General features: G+C 48.9%; 1 protein-coding gene across 4 annotated transcripts in view; it reads right to left on the bottom strand.

Moving 5' to 3' along the window:
* Positions 1 to 3,401: 3,401 nt before the first annotated feature.
* Positions 3,402 to 10,110, bottom strand: part of LOC108159972 (zwei Ig domain protein zig-8) — a 42,154-nt gene continuing 35,445 nt past the window's right edge. For 2 of the 4 annotated variants that reach the window (XM_017293654.2, XM_017293656.2), the window contains 7 exons: positions 8,040 to 8,164; positions 7,439 to 7,528; positions 6,590 to 6,757; positions 5,393 to 5,527; positions 5,112 to 5,325; positions 4,848 to 4,959; positions 3,402 to 4,782 (listed from right to left, as the gene is read on the bottom strand). In XM_017293654.2, the coding sequence (XP_017149143.1) occupies positions 4,764 to 4,782; positions 4,848 to 4,959; positions 5,112 to 5,325; positions 5,393 to 5,527; positions 6,590 to 6,757; positions 7,439 to 7,528; positions 8,040 to 8,164 (863 nt within the window). In that variant the 3' untranslated portion in view covers positions 3,402 to 4,763. The remainder of the gene's footprint in view (positions 4,783 to 4,847; positions 4,960 to 5,111; positions 5,326 to 5,392; positions 5,528 to 6,589; positions 6,758 to 7,438; positions 7,529 to 8,039; positions 8,165 to 10,110) is intronic. The other 2 variants (XM_017293659.2, XM_017293657.2) reach the window with 2 other exon arrangements.

The following is a 10,110-nucleotide window of genomic DNA, read 5'->3' as shown; positions in this document are numbered from 1 at the left end:
ATCAAGGCAAAGTGAATTTTTCCGTCAAACATAAAAGCAAAGTTCGCGCCGGCAATTAAACCGAGACCGTAGCCGTAGCTGAAGCCGTAGACGTAGTTGTAGACGTAGCTGAGGCGACCTGAAGCCCAGGAGGCGCATATAAAACTGCAGTATCTATGAGAGGAGTTCTCCGTATCCTGGAGGATGATTAAAGCGATGAAGGGGATGGGGAACGGTGAAGGGGGGAGGAACGGGGGGGGACGGGCGGTCGATTCCGAAAATGAAACACAAACGGCCGGCGGGCAATTAATTTAAATGTAAAAACGATGCAAAAATGCCCGGATCGTAATATTTTTTCATAATTCTTTGTCGCTTTGCTTGCATAAGCATTTGTTTTATACTCTCTCTCTCTGCCCCGTCTCTCTCTCTCTGCCACACACACACACACACTCCCTGCCACATGCAATGTCCGTCAGCTGGTGCTTCAGCTGCAGGTCCTTTCCTTTGCTTGAGCTCCTTTTGCTGAGCACAGCACAAAATGCCTTCGCTTATAATATTAAAATGGCCGGAAGCGGAAATTCAAAGCGTATCAGTACATATGCACGTGTGTGTGTGTGTGTGTGTGTGTGTGTGTTGCATGCCACCCTCTGGAGTCCGGGCCCTGAATGCAAGCATTGTTTATTTGGCTGGCAACAAATTATAAGTACAGCATGTCGAAGGCTTCCTGCCAGGCAGCTTGTTTGCATAACAAGCACGTGCCGGCAGGCGTGGACGAGGGGGAGGAAGAGGAGGAGGAGGAGGAGGTTGACCCCAGAGGACGGGCAGTTCAACGACTCCGAATTGGTCAGCCAGACGGCGGCAGCAGGCGGAAGCACATGTATCGCTGGTGGCCAGTCCCCTGGCAAGCCAAGGTCGTCCCCAAGGACACTGCAGCCAGGAGACGCTCATTAGTTGGACCGATCCTATGCGAGGCACCATTAAAATTAATGATTCCACACGCACAGAATGAGTATCTGTAGGTGGAGGGGCCCAGCCAGGAGCAGGGGGCATCAGGGGTGGCTCCAGGGTGGCTCCAGGGTGGCTCCAGGCTGGCCGGATCGGATCTCCATCTCTTCATTCCCAAGTTTGTTAATCCGTTTCTCATAAACAAACAATTATTCGTATTAAATTTGTAGCTTTTTAGGCAAACAAATTGTGCTGCCTTCTCGCTCTGCTCTGCTCTGTGGCCGTCTCTTTCGCTCGCTCTACTCCGCTCTGTGGCCGTCTCTTTCGCTCTTTCGCTAAAATAATAAAGTGCATGTACATTATGCCACTCAGAGCCGTTTGTATGCGGGTAACTTTTTTAATTATGCCAAGAACATAAAATTATATTTATACTTGCACTTTTTGCCCGACCTTCGGCTAAGTGGGCGGCCAGGGGGCGGCCAGGGGGCGGCCAGAGGGCCGGCAAGGGCGAGTGAAATACAGCATGAACGTGATGATGCACTCCTAGCCGAGAGTCGAGAGTCGAGAGCCGTGCGCCGTGCGCCCAGCGCCCAGCACCCAGCAGCCATTGATGATAACTTTTTTCAGCACTTGCACTCAATACACAAATGTGCTATAAAATATGTGGAAAAAATACTTCTTCTTCTTCTGCAACTGGAGAGTGGGGCCAGGGCATGGGGCAGCAACGTAAATGGCTTTTGGCTTTATTTTATGGCGTTTCTGTGCCTTCAGCTCCAGCTCCAGCTCCTCTGCTCCTCCCCCTCGGAATGCTCATCAATTATGCTTATCAAAACACTGAAGGGCTAAACTTTTGCGCTGACCAACCTCGGACCCCTCCCTCCAATGACCGAACAACAACTGCAAGTGATTTGAGTGCACTCGACGGGTAATAAATATCAAGTGCTAAACACGAGATACGCGCAAAAACTCTTGCCACATTGTAGCCGGCAATATTGCAAAAGCTTTTAAAAAATTGCACGGCAGAGGGGCAGACACAGATACAGATGCATGGGGGCAATGGGGGCAATGGGGGCATGGGGGCATGGGGCATGGGCTGATTGTTAAGGTACCCTCCCCCGGTGCTTTCCAATCAATTACAACGACTGCAGTGGCAGTGACACGCCCGTGCGGCACGGATTTACACAAATGCACAATAATTTCTAACATCAGCGGGGAAACATGACAGGTTAATGCCTGACGTCGGATTGCACCTGTGACCCACGGAGCGTATGCGCAATTTGAATGATTGTTTTCGCGTTCAGCGGCAGCGTGGGGCCAAGGGGGGGCCACGGAGGGGCCAAGGGGGGCCAAGGGGGGCCCAAGTGTGTTGATTACAGTTATTGCAAGTTATTTTCAAATTTATTGTCTGCACATTCGTCCTTTCAACTGTGATTGATGTGGCTTTGGCTGTGGCTTTGCCTTCACCTCCTAATGAATGAGAATTCAAACAGTGAAGGGCATACAATGGAAGATGCATCTGTTTCGCTACCAACTTTGCAGAGGATACGCTTAATGATCCACAGAGCAACTGCTGCCCCTTTAAACCATTCATTGGGCTGCCAAGGCCCTTTCCTAGGCCTTCCCTCTGTCCTGCATGTCCTGAGGATTGGGGAGCTATGGCCTTCAGTGGCCACAAAAAATGGTTATAAAAAGAATCATACGTTTGCCTGTTAGGCAGGACTCCGGCCCCTGGTAATGCATTGGAAAATTCGATTATTTACCATAAATTGATGTCACGGCGATGAGATTTTAAGCAAACAGGCGGCCAAAAAGCTCGGCTTAGCAGCTGTCACCGTGTGTGTGTGTGTGTGCAGAGTCCTGGTGGCAGAGGGGGGGCGGCAAAACTTTGTAATCAAAACGCCAGATCGAAAATAAAAATGGCAAAGTTTTCTTCAATCTCTCAAACGTCGAAGTATTTCGACACACTCGACACGGGGCCGTCAACAGCCAATTGTGGGCAAGGAAAGGAAAGTTTCCCCACCCCCCACTCCACCCTCCACCACCCACCAGTGTGTGGAGTGTGTGCACACTATAATTTCTTGTTGAAATTTCTCGATTACTTTTGAGCCTGCGCCCGGTCGGGGGGTTCATTTGATTTGCCGAAAACTTTGGTGGCCACAAAAGTTTGCTTCTTGGCAAATGCATTTGATTTTGGGCCAAGTTTCGAGAGTGTGGAGGCAAAACGAACGGGCGCTGAAGGCCGTCGAATGAAATGTCAGGCAGAAAAATAATTGGCGGCGCGCCTTGCAACCAGCAGGACCCGCAGGACCCGCAGGACCCGCAGGACCTCCCACCAAAAAAAAAAACAAAGCCATTTAGTTATTATTTAAATTACATTTATTTTCTGTTGATAATCACTTGATTTATTCGAATGCTTTTGGTTTTTGTTGTTTGCCATCCCATTTTCTGTTGTTTCTCAATCTTTGTATCTTTGTATCTTTTTTGTTTTTCGGTTTTCGGTTATTAATATATGTTTTATTAATATTAAATTCATATTCATCAAATTGTAATTTTATTTGAATCTTTTGTGAAATTGTATTTATTTATCCGTCTTATCGAGAGTACAATATCTATAATGATTTTTTTTCTGTTTGTTGTTGCTGCCGCCATACATATGTGGGTTTTCATTAATTATCGTTTTGGCCATTGTTGGCCCATTCACAAAAAAATGTATTATTATTATTAATATTAATCAAAAGATATTTACAGTGGGAAAAATGCTCAACAGTGGAATGAAAAATTCAGGAATTTAATTCAATTAAATCCAATCCAATTCAATCCAATAAAATGTGGTTAGATGTGGTCTTTGGGGCACACCTCAAGGAGTCTGTGGAATGTATCTGAATATCTGGCAAGCTACTTTAATCTAAGGAATCTTCTATTCAAACTTCAATTAGTATCTCCTAAACAGGTTAATCTTTTGTAAATTACGTACACTGACACTGAACGAATGTTGGTTATGTTTTTTGGTTAAGTCGGACAACAAGCCGATTGCCGATTGCCGATATATATCGTATGGACAGTCGATAGGTGGTTAGGGGGGGATGGACTGTACTATCCATGAGTTCTTGCCCCCTCCTTGGCCCACCAAACTCCAATTTTTTGAAGTCCTGCCTTTGGTTTTTCCTGTTTTTTATGTACATAATTTAATATATGTTTGTGGTTGTGTGTCCTGGTGTCCTGGTGTGCCTTTTGCTATGGAATTTATTTACAAACTTAATAACATAATTAATTAATTGCAGGTTGATGCTGCTGATGTTTTCCTTCCGGGCTGGACGTGCCCCCTGTCCTCTTTTTCAATTAGTAACATTTATAATGGCGTTTTAATGTCTACGCATACACAGATACACAGATACATGGATACATATGTGTATGCCTTGATTTGAATGGACTCAAATTGTCTACTTGTGCAAATTTCGTTACCGTACGAGAAGGTGATGCCGATCCGGACTCGCACAGAGGAAGGGGAAGGGGGTGTGGGGTGTGGGGTGTGGGGCGGGGATAAAACCTAATCATATATCAAAATTCGTCAACATACTGTACACAATCAACGGGGAATTGAGTTTACCAACTAAACTGGGGCTTATCTAAACGCTTCTGGGCTGTCCAAGCGAGTCCGGCTAAATGCACCTCGTCTGTGATTGGTTTTTGCATGATTTTTACACTTGATTCGACGGCCTTAAGTTAGCAATTATTCTAGCTTTGGTTGATGCCTTCTTTGGGTTACCTTTCTAACACTGAAATAGCTTAAATAGGATGTTTTGCGAGCCCTCTGCGAGCCTCGGGGGGCGGCCAGGCGCTTAGGTCAGGAAGATGCGTCTGTGGCAGAAACAAGATGAAAAAGTTGCAGTTGGGGACTCGTTGGACTCTCTATAAGCACTCACCTCACAACAACAGTGTTCAGCAGAAGGCAGGGCGCCAGCATCGACCTAAATATGTGCGCCAGGCGATCCGCCGAGGAGGTCTTCCGCCTGGATATGGCCGCCATATTGTCGCCTGCAAGTGACAGCCGGGAAACGAAGAGATGGGATTAGAATTTGCATCGTCCCATTTGGGGCAGGATTGGCATGATTATCATTTTAATAAGCTGCCGGCATCGGTGCAATTTGCATATTTTTAGACCCCCTCAGACCCCCTTCGACCCTCACCTTTCGAGACGAAGACGTAGATGCTAGCCGGCTCCGTGTTGCTGGCCGAGCACGTGTAGTTGCCCGAATCGGTGACCTGCGGCTCGCGGATGATCAGCCGGCTCTGGGTGCGCGGTCCCGGTGTGGTCTCTATGGAGATGTCCCGCCTGGCGTCGTAGTAGTTGATGAGACGATCGTTCTTCTGCCAGTACACGTACTGCGGTGGTGTGGGGCTCTGCGAGGGGAGAGGGGGGAAACGTTGAGCTCCTCACGGTGGACTCCCGGCCGGGTCTGGGTCTTACCTTTTCAATAATGCAAACCAAATTGATTGTGGAGCCCATGTCGACGTGCAGCTCGCCGGAGCCGAGGATGAAGGCCTCCGGCACGACCACTTGGAGATTCACAAAGTGCGAAATGATGCCAGTCGGTGTCGAGACCTGTTTTATGGAGAGAAAGTAGAAAGTAGAAAGCAGAAAGCAGAAAGCAGAGACCCACTGCGATTGGTATTCGTAATCAACTCCGGTCTTAATGCCCCAGTGAGCTGCGAGCTCCGTGGAGGAGCAGAAATGTTGCACTCATTGAAATGCAAATCAAACAATTTCAATTTGGCACGCAAAAATGAAACAAAAACGAACGTTTTCTCTATAAGTGGTCCTTGGGATGTGCTCCGGGAGCGAAGCTCCTATCCGAAATATCCGACAGGCGGCAAACGCTATAGCTCCGGATATGCTACTGCTTGGAGTAGGGAAAATAATCATTTTGGCATATTTGCATGCAGCTCGGGCTCCGGCGAGGACATTGCCGGGTTGCCCCCCCCCCCCCCCCCCCCGGCTGACTCTCTGACTCCCTGACTCTGTGACTCTCTGGCCCTGGCCCTGGCATGCGGCTTCTCTTCTCATATTGAAATTGCATGCAAACAATTTTGAAATTGAAGCTACGTTTCCGAAACTGGTTCCCCATCTCCATCCCCATCCTTGGCGCTTATGCCGTCTATCCATCTAGTCAAAGCAGCCCGAGTGGCACTTGTGCTGCTGCACAAACAGAGTTACTGTCAAGTGTCCATTTCAGCAGTCTGTAACTTTGTTGCTTCTACCCCCTCCCCGCCTAAGCTGCTTTCGTTTTCTCTGCTTTCTCTCTGTGGCCGGGGGACACGCCCTTTCCATATTTGCATTCGCATGACTTTGGGGTTTACTTCGAGAACTGCCAGAAACATTTTCTGTGGCCAAATTTGCTGGCCGTGTCGTCCAGGATGTCCTTCGGGAGGAACTTCATTTGCATTTTACAATTAAATCATGCACATGCAAGCAAATCGACGTGACGTGAAATCAGCGAATGCCAATGAGTCCCAAAAAAGGCCCCAAAAACCTCAATATTGCGTATACGCACAGATAGCCAAAGAGAGCTTATGTAAATGCACTTTGGTTTATTTCAACTCTTTCGTATGCATAAAATATGGTGCCCCCCTGCCCTCCCTTCTCCCTTGTGCCACGCCCACTCACCTGACACTCGTACATGCCGTGATCCCGCCGTTGCACAAACTTTATCTGCAGCGTCCACATGTTGGAGCCGGGCGTGTGGAGTATCGCGAAGCGTTCGTCGTTGGTATACAGCTGGGCCCCCGACGAGAGGATGTGCCAGTCCCGGCGACGGATCCAAGAGATCTGATTCTGTATAGGGGGGGGGGGGGAGGGGGGGGAGAGACACAACAAAATTGATAACTCGGCATTACGCTCCCCGCCGCTCCACCCCGTCAGGGGAAAGGGGGGAGGGGCGGTGGGGTGCGATTTAATGAGAGTTTGATGGAGCTGGAGGCCCGATAACAGCCACATTTCATGGCCAATTCATAATCGCAGTGCGGGCCGGCGTGGGTTAATTAATTGATATTTTTTCCTGGCGCTCCTTGCGTGTCCTTTGTGCAGCCTAATTGGCTGTTAACCCAGCGGAATGTCAAACAATGGCCCACCGAAATTGTCATCCTGCCAAACGTTTGCTTTCAGCCACAAATAAAGCGCTTGCGGGGGTGGGGAGGGGGGGGCTGTGCTTAACAAATTAGACTTTTGCGTGCAAAAAAGCAAAATGAAATGGGAAACGAAAACGAAAACGTACAGCAGGATGGGGACTGGGGACTGGGGACTGGGTAGTGGAAAGGACGTGGATTGACAATAGGAAAATGAGCGGAAAATGCAAATAGTAAAGCATCTAAAATTGCAGCTGCAGATCCGTATCTATCTCTATCTTTGTGCCGTGCCGTGGAGGGATTCAATAAACAAAACGCTATATGCACGGCATGCAGGGTGGACGGGGGGACGGGGAGGAGGGTAGGTACAATTAGAGAGACAAAAACAAACCCAATTTACACCCACTCTATCCACGCCGGAGACCTTGCAGACGAGAAAGGCGGTGCCACCCAGCTGGACGGTGGTGTTGTGCGCCATCAGCTGTTGGAGAGAGACAAAGAGAGAGAGAGGGAGAAAGCATACACAAGACAAAAAGTTAAAAGTTCATTTTTTATGGCCCCAAGTCGTACAATTAGTCAGCAAAATAGAGACAGAGACAGAGACAGAGAGACAATACATCAGAGTGGGGCGGAAGGGCTCTGGCCGTGGCTCTGTCTCTGGCTCTGTGGTGGTCCTGCCATTTGGATAATTAGATTCGAAGCCAGTGCGAATGAATTATAAATAAGCAGTAAAGATTAATTAGTGCCGGCCAGATCCGAATCGGACTCGGACTCGTCCTCAATGCCTGCTGGTAATTAGTGTTATCCCGATGCACCGGCACTGTCGCTGGCTCTGTCACTGGCACGGACTGTCCGTCTTCGTTCTGCCAAATTAACATATTGATGGAGGAGAATGGGGCCCGTGCCCCCAGCACGTAGCACCTGTGTTTGCACTCCATTCAATTCGAATTTGAATCCAAAGAACTTCACTGGGGATTGGGGGGCAAACTTACCTCGCTGTCCTCGAACATGGGACTGTCGCTGGAGTCGAGACTGTTTTCCAATTTCGAGTCGCCGCTTATGCCGCCGCGCATCCATAGCTTCTTCCAGTCGTTGTCTGTGAGCACGGACTTTTGATCTGCAATCAAAGAAGGAGCAGTCGAGAGCGTAAGACAGGCTGGACAGGCCCCCAACTCTGCCCCAAACGAAGCCTCGACATCGGTGGTCTATCGATTGCCCAGACACTCAGACACTCAGCCACTCAGCCACTCAGACTCAGATGAAACACTCGCTTGTGTTTATTTTGGGTGACACGCCATAGCCTCATGGCGGACAGGTTACCGGCTTAGCTTGCCGATTTCATGGCTTCTTTGGAGTATTAAAACCGTTTAGAAGAGTGTCTCTTGGAAGCCTTAAAGCCAACTATTTTATGGCCAGAGGCCCATGTTTCAAAAGTAATTAAAATAAGTTTAAAAGGCACTGCCTTTTGGCCTGGCCAAAAGCAGGTCCTCTGACAGTACTTGGGCCGCCACTTTCTCCGCTTTCCCCCCCCCCCCAGCCAGTGTGTACTTTAATTAGGAAAACTTTAATTGGCCAAGTGCTCATTGCTCGAGCCCCTGGAATACCGAAAGGTGGACCAACCATCCATCCATCCATCCATCTATCTATTTTTAACCCGCGCTGGAGTGTGGCTGTGTGGAGGGGAATTTAGTCAATCAATCAGGCGGACGTAATGCAGAAACATTCCGTGGAATGGTCCACCTTGGCCATGGATTTGAGCAAACACACACACACAACACTCGCTGGCGGCTATAAAACACAGCGAAGCGAGCTCACAGTTTTATTGCCTCGTAAATTTTTATAGTTCATACTTTAGGCAGTGCCACAGTGCCACAGCGTTGCCTCTTTGTGTGTGTGTATCTGTGTGACGTCACAGAGCTGCATTGATTCAAAATTTGTTTTTTCGGCCAGTATCTGCTTGAGGCCTTTCCTTTAACAAAGAAAACGCCAAATGCCCAGACAAAGGAGAGGCCAGCATAAATTCTAGATACACAGATACATGCATGTATGTATCTTTATCTTATGAGTGCCTGCCAGGCATACAAATGCAAAGCGCCAGAGCCAGAGCCAGAAGTGGAAATATATATTGTGCTCAGACCAAGGCCCAGACGCAAAGCCAACGAAACGCTAAGGTCAAGTGGGGGCGTTGGGGTGGTGGGGCGGTGGGGCGGTCGGTGCGGAGCTCGATAATAGTGAAAAAACACGCACTGCTAATAAAATGGCTAAAGCCGCGTATTTCAACGCATCCTGTTTGGCTCTACGTCTTCGACTTCGACTTCGACTCCCGGGCCGACTGGTGGCTCTACGTGCGCATGTCAGCTGCCTGCGGCTTAGGCGTGTGAATTATATTATGCCTGAAAGTAGGCAACAGTAATAAAACTTGCGCAAGAAGCGATAGAAAAAGGCAGCCCCCCTCAGCCCCCCTCAGCCCCCCTCCGACAAGGAAGCAGCAGCAGCCATACACAAGTTTTCGTTTCGTTCATCGCATTTTTCATCTGCCCCACACAGGGGGAGGGGAGGTGGTGAGGGGGGGCGGGGAGTGGGCGTGGGCTCCCAGCCTTCACTAAAAAGCGATAAATAATGAAGTCAGCAAGTGCGGCTGGCATGCTCGCATGTTTATTATTAATAATAAATATTTCTTGTCAATCTCCAGGCCAAACCCCCCCCCCCCCCCCCCCCCCTTGGACCGTTTAAGCCGCATGGCGCAGAGTCACGACACATTGGCCATTGTCCTTGTTGTAGTTGTTGCTGTTGTTGTAGTTGTGAGCACTTGTCATGTTTCAAATTATTATTTATCTGTCGCTGTCTCCCTGACTCCCTCCTGTCTTCCTGTCCCCCTGTCTATCTCCGTCTTTGTCTTTATGCCAGCGTGTGTCTAATACTTTAATGCCTCGCACTGTGTGTGTGTGTGTGTGTGTGCGAGTACTAAGCCCGAAAGCCTCTTAAGGCGATGCTCTTCGCCCCGCCTGGCCCCCAAGTACTTGGCACTTTTTAAGCCGCGTGGCTCCGCAAGCCAAAGATCGC

This window comes from Drosophila miranda, chromosome 3, assembly GCF_003369915.1.
Source record: "Drosophila miranda strain MSH22 chromosome 3, D.miranda_PacBio2.1, whole genome shotgun sequence".
NCBI classification, from domain to species: domain Eukaryota; kingdom Metazoa; phylum Arthropoda; class Insecta; order Diptera; family Drosophilidae; genus Drosophila; species Drosophila miranda.
Note: the sequence above shows the minus strand (reverse complement) of the source record. Positions and strands in the feature narration are given on the sequence as shown.